Source organism: Anabrus simplex, chromosome 2 (assembly GCF_040414725.1).
Source record: "Anabrus simplex isolate iqAnaSimp1 chromosome 2, ASM4041472v1, whole genome shotgun sequence".
Classification (NCBI taxonomy): Eukaryota; Metazoa; Arthropoda; class Insecta; order Orthoptera; family Tettigoniidae; genus Anabrus; species Anabrus simplex.
The window spans coordinates 336352958-336369174 of record NC_090266.1 but is presented as its reverse complement, the minus strand read 5'-3'; the positions used below and the strand labels follow the sequence as shown (position 1 = coordinate 336369174).

The 16217-nt window shown below is 40.4% G+C and overlaps 1 protein-coding gene across 4 annotated transcripts in view; it reads right to left on the bottom strand.

Annotated features, from left to right (window-relative positions):
* The window catches only part of LOC136864120 (oxysterol-binding protein-related protein 11), a 353345-nt gene that overhangs the window by 134024 nt on the left and 203104 nt on the right, over positions 1-16217 (bottom strand). For all 4 annotated transcript variants that reach the window (XM_067140720.2, XM_067140724.2, XM_067140721.2 and 1 more), the window contains one exon: positions 11785-12029. In XM_067140720.2, the coding sequence (XP_066996821.2) occupies positions 11785-12029 (245 nt within the window). The remainder of the gene's footprint in view (positions 1-11784; positions 12030-16217) is intronic.

The following is a 16217-nucleotide window of genomic DNA, read 5'->3' as shown; positions in this document are numbered from 1 at the left end:
AATCGGAAGAAGTAAAAATAAATCGGAAGACGAGTTAAAAACCGGAAAGTTTCCGGGTAAATCGGAAGGGTTGGCAGGTATGGGCGTACAAAACTTAAATGGTGGGATTTGAAAACAAATAAGCTAAAATTGGGAGAAATAATAAGAATAATCGGGAGGCGGGAAAAGCTGTCGAAAACCGGGAGTCTCCTGCCTAAATCGGGAAAATTGGCAGGTATGTACTATACTAGTTACTCTCTTACTTGAGTTTCATAATTTCAGTACCATATTTAAAAAAAAAAAAATTTCCACAGTTTCACAGACTCTACACTATTTATGATATGCTTAATGAATTTGCAGTGAAAGAGGACTGTTGGTTCTCAAATACGTGACTTTTAAAAAATGAATGAAAATTTAATACCCTCTTCTGTTAAAAATGAGCATTTACTCAGTCAGCAGATTTGTTTCAGATCCTTTCCAGAAAGATGCATAAGCATTCATCAAAGGATACCAAATCATAAATTTCTGAATATATAGAATATAATCAACTAAACTCATACCATACAAAGTGATCTGTAATCTTCATTTACAATTCCATTAATGTGATTACTGGTACCCTAATGAAGATCTTCCCATATATTAACACCCAGATACCTACAGTGATCCCCATGAGATACTTTCATCCCATCAACACAGTAACTGAAACCTGGAATGACTTCTCTTGGAGAATCTTACAACCTTATTTTTCACCTCCTTTACCATCCTACCACCATCCGCCGACCATCTCACAACTATCTTTTTGTAGATGCCCACAAACCAGTAAGTTATTTATTACTGTATAGAGTATTAATATCACCCACAAAAAGTCCATCTGTGATTCCAGTTCTTTACTCATATCATTTATATACCAGGTGAAATCAACTGCCCCTACCAACAAATGTGTAAGATCATCCTGAGGTCGATATTTCTCTTTTATCATCCAGTATGGTACTGATTAATTGTAAGCACCCCCTGCAAATGATTCTGAACATTATCATTCCCTCTGTGCGACTATACACCATTTGAAAAATATGTCGTCCTTTCAATCATTTATCGTATGTCAGTCTACTATGTAAATAACTTAAAATGTCATGCCAGGTGACAGGGCACAGAAAAAGACAAAATTAATGCTTAAAACTACAATACTCTGAGGTGACAGCATATGAAACAGCAAACCGAAGGAGTAATATGCGCTAAGGCATTTTTAATAAAAGTTTCACTCACAGACGTGGCATAACCTGTGGACAAATGCTAGCTTAGCAATTAATAGAATGTAGTATTCAATGTTCAAATACTACACCGTACAAACTTTTTTTACATCAATATGAAGCTTCAATGCTTAAACAAAGACCAGTGTGTGCCACACGCAAGCAGTGAAATGCTGCTATTACTGCTTTAGTGTGTTTTGGACAAATGCACTGCTATACAGTCGGAATGAAGTCGCTTCAGTCATGCTCTTTATCTATGGGGAAGCAAGAGAGAATTTGTTGCAGGCAGTACGTCTGTATCAGGAAAGATATCCAGACAGCTGACATCCGATTACAAAGACTTTCCGCAGTATTGAAAGATGTTTACAAACAACACGGGCACTTCAGAATTGTCCACCTGTCCGAGAGAAGGCCATAATATCAGGCGACAATGAGGAGGTGCTCTGGACACAGATCGCAATAACTCACACACGAGCACATGAGTAATTGCACAAAAGTAAACATCAGCCAGGCTTCTGCACTATGAATAGTGTATGTGCATAAATATCACTCCTACTTCTACAACTAAACCAGAAGATCCACGGGCAGGACTGCAAAACTCGACTGAATTTCTGTCAGTGGCTGTTACGAAATATGGAGAATGATGCAACATTCCTGTAGAAAATTCTGTTTTCATATAATGGCCTTATGTCCAACTAACTACTTTTATGGTTTTTGGAGACATGGAGGTGCCGGAATTTAGTCCCGCAGCAGTTCTTTTACGTGCCACGAGGCTGACGTATTTGGGCATCTTCAAATACCACCAGACTGAGCCAGGATCGAACCTGCCAAGTTGGGGTCAGAAGGCCAGCGCCTCAACCACCTGAGCCACTCAGCCTGCAACAAGATGATTCACGATTCCACGATAACCGTACCATCAACTGCTCGAGTGCTGACAATACCCACTGGGTGCAAAGGGCAGCCAATCAAATACAATGGGGAGTGGATATACGTTGTTGAATCTTGGGTAATCACCTTATTGAACCATATTTCTGTAAGGGCCCTTTAATCCATTGGTGCCGGAATTAGTTTTTTCTGACATTAATTTATATCTTGTGTAATAATCATTCAATACTGATCTGCATTTAGGGCAGTCGCCCAGGTGGCAGATTCCCTATCTGTTGTTTTCCTAGCCTTTTCTTAAATGATTTCAATGATATTGGAAATTTATTGAACATCAACCTTGGTAAGTTATTCCAATCACTAACTCCCCTTCCTATAAATGAATATTTGCCCCAATTTGTCCTCTTATATTCCAACTTTATCTTCATATTGTGATCTTTCCTACTTTTAAAGACGCCACTCAAACTTATTTGTCTACTAATGTCATTCCACGCAATTTCTCCGCAGACAGCTCGGAACATACCACTCATATGGAAAATTCTAAATTCCCATGGAGGGAATTAGATATTCTTCACCAATAGAGCATGTCAAAAATGTCAAAAACATATCGGATGTAAGCCTTTTCAGGCGTTTGCTCTATTAACCAGCGTTTCGTTTTAGGTCTGACACTAGACTCATCAGAGTGGGATGTGTCAGACCTTACCCACTGACGCTGGGGTGTATGCAGGTGAACTTATCAGAAGCCCTAATTCCAACTGCTAGTCAGTCAATATCATTTTACAGCAATTTTACCACTTGTCTGTAACAAACTGTTGCTTTATTACTTACAGTAGTAGTCTTTTAATGTCACTATTGCAAATACTTTCACCAACATTGTACTAGTCTTTTACCATATGTTAATGACTGACTCCTCAGCTGAATGGTCAGCGTACTGGCCTTCAGTCCAGAATGTCCCGGGTTCGATTCCCGGCCGGGTCGGGGATTTTAACCTTCATTGGTTAATTCCAATGGCCCGGGGACTGGGTGTTTGTGCTGTTCTCAACATCCCTGCAACTCACACACCACACATAACACTACCCTCCACCACAATAACACACAGTTACCTACACATGGCAGATGCCGCCCACCCTCATCGGAGGGTCTGCCTTACAAGGGCTGCACCTGGCTAGAAATAGCCACACGAAATTAAATTAAAAAAACCATATGTTAATTTTCTTTCAAGTCTCTTCAAGGCTTTTTATAAATTAGTTTTATTTTATTTATATGTAAATCAGGTGCCTGATTTTATTTCAAGGTTAAACCTATGGCTGATGATGCCTATATGTAAGACGAACCTTGTACCATTTTAATTAACATGTCAATGTAATTCAACAAAGACAAGATTTATTGTATTGATTAGGTGGTCAAATTAATACATTGACTTATTGTTATTACTTCAATTAAGTGGTATGTTCCGAGCTGTCAGTGGAGAAATGGCGTGGGATAACATTAGTAGGTGATTTAAGTTTGAGTGGTGTTTATAAAAGTAGGAAAGATCACAACATGAAGATAAAGTTGGAATTCAAGAGGACAAATTGGGGCAAGTATTTGTTTCTAGGAAGGGGAGTTAGGGATTGGAATAGTTTACCATTAAATTTTCAAATACGCTGACATCATTTAAGAAAAAGACTAGGTAAATAACAGATTGGGGAATATGCCACCTGGACGACTGCCTGAAATGCAGACCAGTAGTGATTGATTAGTATGAATTTATGACTTAAATCAGTCTTTAAAACAAATTTTGTTCGTAACTGATTCAGGTTGGTTAAAATCTACCATATTTTACACAGAGTAGGCTGGTCACGTCGCTGTATTGCCTTTCCAATAGAATACAAGTGTTCTGTTTGTATTGTTCCTCATTGTGTGTAGGGTAATCAGAGCTGTAACTGTGAAAAAGACGGTACAAAATCAGAGACCACACCCAAACTTCTACCATAAAAGTGAAGTTACAGTATAGTCTAGTGTATTTGAAAACATTGGAAGAGAATTTTAAATTTTAGCTCTGGGACCTTTCAATAGTCCAACTGTGAAGTGGATAACAAAGACTTCAGTAACAGACATGGCGGACAGTTCGATGTGAAACAACATGGCCGACATAGAAGCCATTAGGACTACGAAAATAGCAAATTATCTGGCTATTTTGTAAATGTAAATAAATGGCACAGTAACAACTTATGAACTAGGACAAAACATAACCTAAGTTACAACAGCATAGATTGTGGCAACAAGCAATTGGCCTCCTTTCTCCCAGAATCTGAGATAGCAGCAGAAGTGTTGTGCTCTAAAACCAAGTCAGATCTATTAACAAAAAATGTTCTTGCCTCACCAAGTGGAAATGACTTTGTTGCAGGGGCGTATTCTCCTTGAATGCAAGGCATTCATTGCATGCGTTATGATAACACAAAGAACTGTCTGATGTACGATTTTAGGTTGTTTCAAGTCGAATATTAACGATTTCATCTCTCAGAAGTTCAAAAGGTCCGCGCAACTGTACTGGTTCCGTTGCTTGACTACGTGTGGTGCTGGTGTAGTCTCGCCGTCTACACCACTCTAGGAAGAAAGAGACAGCATGGCGGAGTTAACGATGCAAGGCATTCAATCTTAAAATTGCATTCGGTGGCAGACGTAGTTCTGAAACCCTCCGAACGATGTCGCTGCAATTGAAACTTGGTCAGAATTTGTCACTCTATATCCGTGCTACCCTCTGCCATCTGTTAGCAACTCGGAGAAAGTCGGCATCTTTACAGCGAACGGGACCCACAGATTACCCCCCAGCGAGAACCCAACGTGACGAAACTGACCAATGCCACTGGGGTGACTTACCTCCAGTGCTTGAGTTGTGGCTAACTAGTGAGTTAATTCATTGTATTTTCAGTGTTTTATTATATCTTGAGCAGATGTGGTATTAACAATGGATGAGTCTAAAACGGATATAATTGTAAATCAGTTTGAAAAGCCATTTACTGGCCGTTCGTTTGATGAAAAGATTCAAATAGTTAAAGCCGGGAGACCTCAACCTTCCCTCGTAAATTCTTCCTCTTCTCCTTCTTAATCTGCTTACCCTCCAGGGTTGGCTTTTCCCTCGGACTCAGTGAGGGATCCCTCCTCTACCTCCTCAAGGGCAGTGTACTGGAGCTTCAGACTCTGGGTCGGGGGATACAACTGGGGAGGATGACCAGTACCTCGCCTCACCTGCTATGCTGAACAGGGGCCTTGCGGGGGATGGGAAGATTGGAAGGGATAGACAAGGAAGAGGGAAGGAAGCGGCCGTGGCCTGAAGTTAGGTACCATCCCGGCATTTGCCTGGAGGAGAAGTGGGAAACCACGGAAAACCACTTCAAGGATGGCTGAGGTGGGAATCGAACTCACCTCTACTCAGTTGTCCTCCCGAGGCTGAGTGGTCTCCGTTCCAGCCCTCGTACCACTTTTCAAATTTTGTGGCAGAGCCGGGAATGGAACCCGGGCTTCCGGGGGTGGCAGCTAATTACACTAACCACTACACCACAGAGGCGGACCCTCGTAAATTTAAAAACAGAAAACAAGAATTGTGTACGCACGTTCAATCCAGAAACTTACAGTAAAACTGTTTGACTCGAGTTCACCTACATGTAATTAGGTGAGTAGAATTGAAATTTACTTAATACGTTGTGTTAACTGCATGGTTACTAGTTGCATGCCTCAGTGGAGATTCCAGGATACGCCACTACTTTGTTGGTATTCTTAATAACCCAGAAAAGGGTAATCATATTTTTCTTTAGCAGAAAATGCCTCCAAGTGCCAGGAAAATGCTCCCAATTTGTCTTAGCAACTATGTTGAAAATAAACTTTTGAATTTTGCTATTTTTTTTCCAAGTTGTAGGGTAATATTAAGAAATTCCATTCGAATCCCAGTCACATTCTGCATTTTATCCTGGCAATGCCAATGTAAATTTTGGTAGACACCATTCTGTTTCTCAGTTTCTTAAGTTACAAAATGAAAACATTGTAAAACCCAACTGTTCAAATCGTTTGGTCCATAACACTATGAAATATGCTATAGAGATTTTGGATATCAACATTGTAAATTCTGCTCTAAAAATTTCAATCACTTTTCAGTGCCTGCAAAGAGAAGGGAAGAATTACTTTTTGTTGTTGATTTTCTTGATTTAAGAGTGGTCAGAAATAGTGCATAATGAGCCAACAAAAAGGCTAAGTTTAACATCAGCTGTTAAGAGGATGTTTAAAAATTTGCCAGCTATTAAGAGCTATCTTCAAAGTCTGGATGATTGCCCCATTATTACTTGCTTTTTTTTTTTTTTTTTTTTTTAATATTTCAAAATGGTGATCCAGATTTAGACTTATATATTCAGTTGTACTTTCTTTTGCCAGTGTAGGAGAGAAACTTAACATTACCACTAAAACTTTACAAAAAAAAGTGACTGTGTTTGAATGCTTCAGATGCATGATCTCATTATAGAAAGCAAGAGAGCAAAGAATCAAAGATAAATTTGGAAATTCTACTAAACAATTTTTGAAATATCTGCTACAATCAAAACAGAGTAAAATTACAGGTGAATTTTGTGAGTTCTGTACTAGCACAGTGTGTTATCTTGAAAAACATAATGACTTTACCAAAAATAACCCACATTCAACCTTTAATGGCTAATCCTTAAGTGAGGAATTAGAATATTGTGATTTTGACAATACTGTTGATCTATTAAATGTGCATGTATTTGTGAACCTTATTTGTGAAACTGTATGAGGAAATCTGTGACAGTAGGAGTGTTTTAAAAGAATGTATTAATTACCAGGGTACAGTGGCTCCATTTTTTCTGAAGTATCAATGAACATGTTCCAAATATAAATAGAGAAATAGGTTAATTATTATGTATTCTGGATCAAATTCCTTTGTAGATAGATATTTTCACTAATGAAGAACAAATGGACAGATGTTAAAAACTAGAGCTACCAAGAACTGATGAAGGCAGAATTGTAAGTTTCTTAAAAATTTTCACTATCTTGTAAGGAATTTTATCATTTTGCTAAGCATGATATTGAAGTGATGAGGGTAGCCAAATCACACGAGAAATACAGTAGCATGTAAAATGTAGTTACCCGTGGGGGTTTTCTTGCCTGTTCCCCTATGGGGTGCGTCCCAGGTGGCGGATAGGGTGGACAAGTCCGGAGGGTCTGAGGGAAATAAAATACCCTCTTGCAGACCAAAAACAGGTATTGCCAGAAAACGTCTTGAGGGAGTGTGATTGTTACTAGCCCAAGCTAAGGCTTGGAAGTGGAAACCTCGCTCACATATGCTAGAGAGGCATGCATGTTACCTCCGCATGGGTGATATGGTGGTTCGGGTGAAGTGGGTGCTGGTGATTGAGGTGAAAGCTCACTGCGGTGTGCTGGAACCAACACATCACTTTGCCCTACGTAACCTGAACGAGCCGCAGGTTGAGAACGGGGCGAACCCAACCTAGGGGGAACCCATGGCTGTGAACTCAGTCATGGTAATGCCAAATGGGAACCACGTGAGTAGGTCTATTGAAGGTGGAACAAACCTGGTCGGGTTCGGGCCAGGGGCGGACTGCTGGATGGCCGCCTGAGGGGCGTGGAACCTGCTATGGAAAGCCTGAGTTGCGGGAGGACAACATCTGGTGGAATGCCTCATCACAGATGGTGAGAACGCCGCTCAGGACCCTACAAGGGGCAAAAACCCTATGTCATATGGAACCATGAACATTACAAATGAACCACTTAAACAAATAACAAGGTAAGCTATGGAAGCTCCAGAAGAGCAGGTCCAGCGGCAGACCCAAGAGGAGAATAAGGAGACAGAAGTCCCAGTAGGGCAGGCTGAATCCAAATTTGAAGAAAAAACAGAAGAAGCAACAGGAAGGCAGACTTCTGGACGAAAGGAAACAGGAGATTTCACTGAGAAAGACCTGAAGATATCAGCATCGAAATTAAATAGGATCCATATAGAGAGACCACCTTGCATAAGTGCTTACTACAAGGAAAAGAGGAAGGCGAGGATAGAAGCCAAGATAGCGGCTGGGACTTGGGTGGAGAAGAAGCCAAGGAACAGGGCTCGGCGAGACGCTATGCCAATGACTACGCCCAAAGGGCCAAGGTCGGAGGAAAGCATGCAACCAAGTTCGGCTACAAAACCATCCTCCAAGAAACAGAAGGAAGAAAAAGTCACGTCCTCTTCGGAAAGTCTATCCTCAGTTAAGGTTGCAATAATACCTTTCCAGATGGAAAATTCAAGGAGGAAGATGTGACTGAATTGTCATCTGCTCTGATAGCACAAATGAAGCCACTGTCAGACGAATGTCTGCCAGGCTTCCTTGAGTCACGAAGGCTGGAAAGTGGAGTTATGGTACTAACCTGTGCAATCCAGAAACGAAAAGTTGGCTGGAACAGACAGTATCAAACTGTAACCCATGGAAAGGGGAGGGGGAGATCCTAGAGGTGGCAAACGCAAAAAAGGTGCTGAACACGACCAAGGTCATCACCAAGTTCCCATCTCCTTTTGACAAGATGAAAGTGGAGGATGTTCTTGTCAGAATCAATCAGCACGATACCAAACTTCTAATGCAAGAGTGGAGAGTGCTGAATGCCTCTTCAATCGACAAGACAGGAAGGACAGTTGTTTTAGCACTTGGTGAAAGAGACTTTGAAGAGCTCAAAAAGAGTAGCCTTAAGGCTAAGCTCGGACTTGGGCAGATCAAGTTTCAGGTCATCAGGGGAAAAACGAAACCCAATGTTGATAAAGATGGTGCTGAAGGTTATTCAGGCCAATCTTCAGCATAAAATAAGCAGCTGTGGCCAATTTCGCCAGGAAGTTCAAGTCCGGGGCTATTGACGTGGCCCTTGTTCAAGAGCCAAGGGTAGTCAAGGGCAGATTAGCAGGACTGGAAGAACTGCGGGCAGGAGCCAGTTAGTCTTAGGCCAGATTTACGGATTTATGGTCTCAAGGCTCTTTATATATCAGCATTCTCCCATACCATCGTCAAGGGTCGCCTAACCACAAGCAAAAATAAGAGTATACCTGAGTGAAAATCAAACATTATTTAGATATCATCAACAAAATTATCAACAGTTTGCATCCGCTAAGACACTAACTTCGTAGATATCCGCACCTGTGCAGGGCTCTACTGTTGATCTACACTGGGTGTATAGGCTATTACAATGTATTTGGAAAGAAAAATCTGTGCCAGATGACTGGAGTAAGAGAATAATAATATCTATGTCGACAAATGGTGACAAGAAGGTATGAGATAATTATTTAGGAATCACACTCATATCACAAGCAAAAATATTTGAAAGAATACTAGAAAAGAGAATGAGAGAAAGATTGAAGGACAATTAGAAGAAATTCAATATGGCATTACAAATAGAAGATCAACACTAGACCACCATCTTCAGTATGAGGTTGATAATGGAAAACCAAAGGGAATGTGGAAGGGAAATGATGATGACATTCTTTGATTTAGACAAGGCATATGATCGTAGCTTCAGAGAAAAGTGGAGAAGCAGAAAGAATTTGGAAAACAAACAATAAAATATGTGCAAGGAATGAACAATGATTGTTGCAGTGGTGTCCAAACCCCTGTGGGTAGGGCAGAATTGTTTTGAAATATAAATGGACTAAAACAGGGAAGTGTACAGTCATCATGATTGCACATAATGGTTATGCATGAGAGTCTAGGAGACAGAGGAAAAATATGTGGACAGGGAGCTGAAGGTGACATCGTCTGCAGGTGACATTGTGGTGTGGGGAGCAAATGAAGAGAAAGTACAGGGTCAACTAAACATACTGTGTGAGTATATTGGTAACTATGGAATGAAAGTAAGTGTGAAGAAAAGCAAAATAATGTTGACTGGAGGAGAAAGAGACAGGAAAGATCCTGTAATAACTGGGAGAAATTCTGGAAAGCTTCAAGTATCTGAGAAACTGATGCAGGAGTGGGAACGAAGATCAGTAAAAGGGAACAACAGGGAAATACATTTTACCAGTATCTGATGGACTAGGTCTGGAAAATGGAAGTGCCAGGGAAGTGTAAACAGGTGATTTTTGAAGTATATTATTTATTGCCCCATACTGGAATATGCAGCAGAGACCTGGACACTGTCAAAAAAAAGACAAGAGAGTAAAATCCAGGGCAGTAGGATGAAATTCTTAAGAAGTATGATAGAAAGATTAGAAAGGACAGGGTAAGGAATGAATCAAGAGTAGGCCTATATGAGCTTACAGAGAGAAAGGACAGAAATAATCTGGTAAAGTTTGGGCATGTTAAGACAATGAAAGGAGGAAGGATACTGAAGCAGATGATGGAGGCTAAGATTGACGAAGGAACAAGAGTTATCCTCAGACTTTGTTTGACTTCATTATGAACAGCATAACAAGAAGGAACATAGATTAGAATACAGTTGAGAAGCATCAATAGATACAGAAATAAGGAGACATTATGATCGATGATATATAAACAGCACATTATATTTGTGGTTTGTTCTTCTTTACTATACCATAATATTTTAAACTCCAGTTATAATAATATTTATCTTGAAACCAAAAGCAGTCATATGCATGATTTGCAACTTTCACCAGTTTAGGAATGTCACTATTACAAATGCTGCTGAAGAACTGTAGGAAGGATGATACTGTATAGTGCACTAAACATGTTCTTTGGTACAATACTAATAATTTGTTGCATCCTTACTTCCGTCATTTTCAACAGCCAGTATGGCCTCCTCAGGTGTATTTAGATGTGAATTTGAGAAACAGTGTGAACTCCATACATCCAAGAACCTATATTCTTGAGAGGTGTAATGCGTGAAGCTGTAGGTATTTGGCCATATGAATAGGACAGAGCTTGAAGTAACGCTAGTGGCATATTTCTGGAGTTAACATGGAAAATCTGGGGTGAAAAACACACCTAAGACAGCAACTGTCAGAAATGAGCTTTTGATCTTGATTTCCAAACTGTGCACTTTCCCAGTCATGTTGAGAAGTGGACTTAGCTGCTTGGGTATGGAAAAACATTTCTATTTTGAGTAAGGGCACAATGATTAATGGGTTTCAAAAATAACGTTCATGCATCAAAAATGGTCATAAACAAAAAACAACCATTGAAGAGGTATCACATTATAAATTCCTGAATGTAAAAAAATCTTTGAACATTATGTGAAGAATATAATATATTACATATAATGTAAAAAAAAATAAGGTGATCTATGGTAAAATTGAAGAACCTCAGATATAAAGCAATGTCAAAATAAATTTTAAAACACATTTAAAAGATATGGAAGAGAAATGTACAAGTTTACCACCTAATATTATGAGAGAGTAAAGACTGCTAATTATGAATTTCTTTAATAAGCAAAAGATGGATATAAAGAATGAATTAAATATATGAATCATTAACAAGTTGGAAAAGATAGTGAAATGGATAGAACAACAATAAAGAAAGGAGGATGGAAGTCAAACAAATAATGAACTGTAAACAAACTGAAAATGAAATGCAAGGACAACGAGGAAAAGATGACTATAGTGAAAACAGAAAGGCTCGGACCCTACTTCATGAAGTGAACATCAGTATCAGTAGCTGTTGTCATCAATGGCCAACAGAGGAACAGAAATGACCATGCATACCTGGGGGGTGATGAGACACTTGTTCAGCCACATATCTAATGTGAATTTCTTCATTGGAATTATTTTCACCAAGACCACCAGATGATGACTGGATTGGAAGTAGCCACGAGCAGTGGAATGTTTCACCGATAATAGGGTTGTAGGGCTTCTTGGCTATGGAGCCCTTATGTCCCATATGGAAGGAGGTAAGGTACCATTCCAACAATGCTAGCATTCGCCCTTGGGGTGTACTTTCATCGGCTATCCTGCACAGTAAAAAAACAAAGCAACTGCATTGCACACCTCAGCAGAAAATATCTAACAATCTGCCCTTAACAGAATTTTTTAAAAAATACAAGAATTATACAATACGAGATTGAGTGATTTTACCAAACTGAAACAATTTACAGCACAAACCAGCAACAAGAATGAGTACAAGACATTAAGTTAAAAAAAGGTAAATAATTCTCAATAAGTACTGTATTTTCAAATTTTAGCTTAAAATGATAAAAAATAAATTGAATATTGAAGGTGATTCAGTTAAGTATCGCTCTTCTCCTAAAAATGAGTAAGTATACATTGTTATGTATACAAATGTAATAGAAGCCATTAATAATAACGCTGTACCTTTCAACATCTCTTTACCTGCTGATGAATGTAAGAGATGCTGGAATTTAACCCTAAACAGATTGTTTCTTTAACATACGTACCAGTTAATCTACTGGGGTACTTTCAAATGTCATGTGATGGTACCAGGATTTGATCCTGCAACTCAACACAGTAGGCGAGCATCTTATTAACTGTTATGTAGCAAGAAACAAGAGTAGCTTTTGAGAGCACTTCTAGGAACATTGCTTAAATTTACTGACTACACTAGTGTCCAAAAGTTAAGCATAAGTAACGAGTAAGCAGGGCAGCAGACAATAGACCGCAAATCGCACGACATATGCACCTACCAACCTTACGTGTTTGCTCTGTATAGGAAAGGAGTGTTCCCTGCTTTGACTAGCAGCGTAACCACAATGTAAACACAGCCATTGCCTGCACCCCATATTCCCTCAGTCGTGTTTGCCCTGTTATAGTGTGCGGAGTGTAGCCTTGTGGTGAACGTGACAACATAATAGCACAACGATGCCATTTGGACCCCGTTTTGCAGGGTAGAATACTCCGTGGCCTGGAAGCAGGCCAGACACAGACTGAAGTCACCGTATCCTTGAATGTGCCACAGTGTCATTTCCAGGCTTTGGAGGCGATTTCGAGACACAGGAGATGTTAGTCGTAGGCCAGTACCAGGTCGACCAAGGGTAACCACCCCCACAGCAGGACAGATATCTGGCCTTAACCGCCTGACGAAATCGGAGTGCACCTGCAAGACAATTGTCAGCGGAGCTTGCAGGCATCTCAGGGGTTGCCGTTTCCCGGCAAACTGTGTACCGGAGGTTCAGAACAGCAGGGCTGTTTGCTCGACGTCTAGCGGTGTGTGTCCCGCTCACTCCAACACAGAGATGGGCCCATTTACTGTGGAGCCGTCAACATCGAAACTGGATCATGAATGAATGGAGGCATGTGCTCTTCACAGATGAATCCCGCTTCAGTTTTCAGAACAATTCCCATCACACATTAATCTGGAGTGAACCAGGTAGCCAATACAACCACAGGAACATTGTGGAATGGGACCAGTATGGTGGTGGTGGTGGTGTCATGGTGTGGGGCGGCATCATGTTGAATGGCCGTACGGACCTACACATCTTCATTGGTGGTCCGAGGAACACTGTTAACACTCGGAGATACAGGGATGAGGTACTGAGACCACATGTTCGACTCTTCAGAGGTGCAGTTGGTCCAGACTTTCTCTTAATGGACGATAAAGCCCGACCGCACCGCGCTGCTCTGGTGGATGAATTTCTGGCTGGGGACAACATTCACCGCATGGACTGGCCAGCGAGGTCTGCAGATCTGAATGCTATAGAAATATTGACTGGTTGTAGCCGTGTTGAAACACCGGATCCCGTGCGATCTCCGAAGTTAAGCAACATTGGGTGTGGTCAAGGTTTGGGTGGGTTGCCATTCGCTGTTGGTGGGGGGTAAGGGAATGGAGGAGCGGAAAGGAACTGGTCACCCTACCATACGTGAACTCCGGCTCAGGCACACCTCTGCGGAGATTCAGACCTGCCTTCGGGCAGAATACACCCTTACCTTACCTCATATACTGTATATTTATATATTAAATGAAATTACATATTGAATGTGTCTTCACTTGTAAAGTGAAGTGTATTGATTATGTGCACCATTAAACCTAACACCAGTTCTTAATATTGAAACATATGCCGTAGAGCACAGTCTTTCTCTCATTCACAATTCACACTTGATATTGTTAGCATCAATGTAACTCAATCTCGCTAATAAAATCATGTAACAGAACATTTTACATGGCTAGAATAACTTAAGATGTTCAGATTTCCATAGAAAATAAGGTAGGCTATTGTAGCCACAAATCGGTGCACCATACTTTTCAATTTCTCAGTTTTGCTGACTACAGGAAAAAAAACAGGATATCCACAGTCCTTAGTCACATATCAAATTTACTCACACATACTGTATTTAATTCTCCAGAAATTTAAACATATACTGTACAAAGTATCTGCACATCTAACAACATTACACAGACCATCAATGGAAACAGCTGCTAAAATGGCCTACCTTTCTTGGGCGTATCCGTAATCCTAATATTTTCAGAAATTAAGGGTGTAAAAATGGATGTACTTATTTTACATTTGCCACTAGCCTTTTTTATATACAGTGGGTGATCGTGTTATTAGGGCCACTAGGTAAAAACTGGAGAATTAATGTTCAGATCATTATTCTTGTATTTGTATTTATTCATTGTATCTTTTTATCATTGGATATTAAGAAGTACATATTTCTGTAGTTATATTCAACAATTAGTCCTTCATTAACAATCCTAATAATGAAAACTCTGATCAATAATTGAGAAAGGCACCAATTACCTTACAGTTCCTTGCTAACTGCTGTTGGAGTGACTAGTGATTTATCATACAATCTGTGACAATAAAGTTTGATGAATAGTTCTGTACTATCAACATAGATGAATAATGCACGACAGTGTCCTTACTCTCCTTCGAAATAGTCCCCTCCCATAACTATGCACTGCTGAGATCGGCGATACATGTCCTGGAAACTCGGCTTCCTTTGGGATTTAATATTAAAATCATTTGTACTCTCCTTTATTGTAATTTGTATTGATATAAGGTGGATCATTTGTACTCTCCTTTATTGTATGTTAGTTTCCTTTGGGATGGTCTTCAAAAGCCTCGTCATGTTTCGTTGGATGTCAGAAATATCGTCAAATCTCTTTCCTTTCAAAGCGAGTTTGAGTCGTGGGAATAGGAAGAAGTCTGGAGGATTGAGATCTGGGGGATGTTCAAGTTGCACCACCCCCTTTTTTTGCCATGAACTGTTTGACGATATTGGCTGTGTGTGGGCGAGCATTGTCATGGACAAAAAACTATGAACCTTGTTGTGCGTACTGCAGTCGTACCCTGCGTAGACGTTTCAGGAAACGGGTCAAAATTTCAATGTACCGTGCAGCATTCAACGTCATTCCCTCAGGTAGAAATTCCTTGTGCCTTGACTATCGAAAAAGGTGACGAGCATCGTTTTGATACGTGACTTTTTGGCTCTGACCTTTTTCCGATGAAGGGATCCTGAAGAACACCATTCCATGCTTTGCCGTTTCATTTCAGGGTTGTACCTGAGACGCCACGTTTCATCCTCAGTGATGATACAGTTCAAGAAATTTGGTGTTGCATCCGCTATTTCGACAAAATCCTGTGAAGCCTCTAAATGTGCTTGCTTCTGATCATCAGTCAAGTGATGTGACACAAGACGAGAACACGTTTTCCTCTTCCCTAACTTCTGGGTAACGATTTGTCGCACGGATTCACGGTTAATCTGCAGTTCATCCGCTATCATGCGCACAGTTAATCGCTGATCGTTCGTGATTAATGTCCTCACCTTCTCAATGTTTTCTTCACTGACGGCAGTCGCCGGTCTTCCGCTACGGGGGTTGTCAGAAGCATTTGCCCGGCCTCCTCAAAAACGGGCGAACCACTCGTACACACACTTCAAGGACAGTGCTTGATCTTCATAAACACATACCAGCATCGCATGCGTTTCTTTCGGTGTCTTGCCAAGCTTAAAACAAAACTGTACATTGATCTTTTGGCCGTTCATGTTCCTGTTCACAGTTCAGAACCAACGCACTAAACACACGCTGTGTCAAACAGGTCTTACACGGCACACACACGATGTTCAACTGAACAATGTTGAGAGCAGGTGGTCAAAACCTGCTGTTACGCAGACGCAGCGTTGCCGGATGAACCGTTCTACCTTAATTCACCGAACTTTATTGTCACAGGCTGTAGATTTGTTTC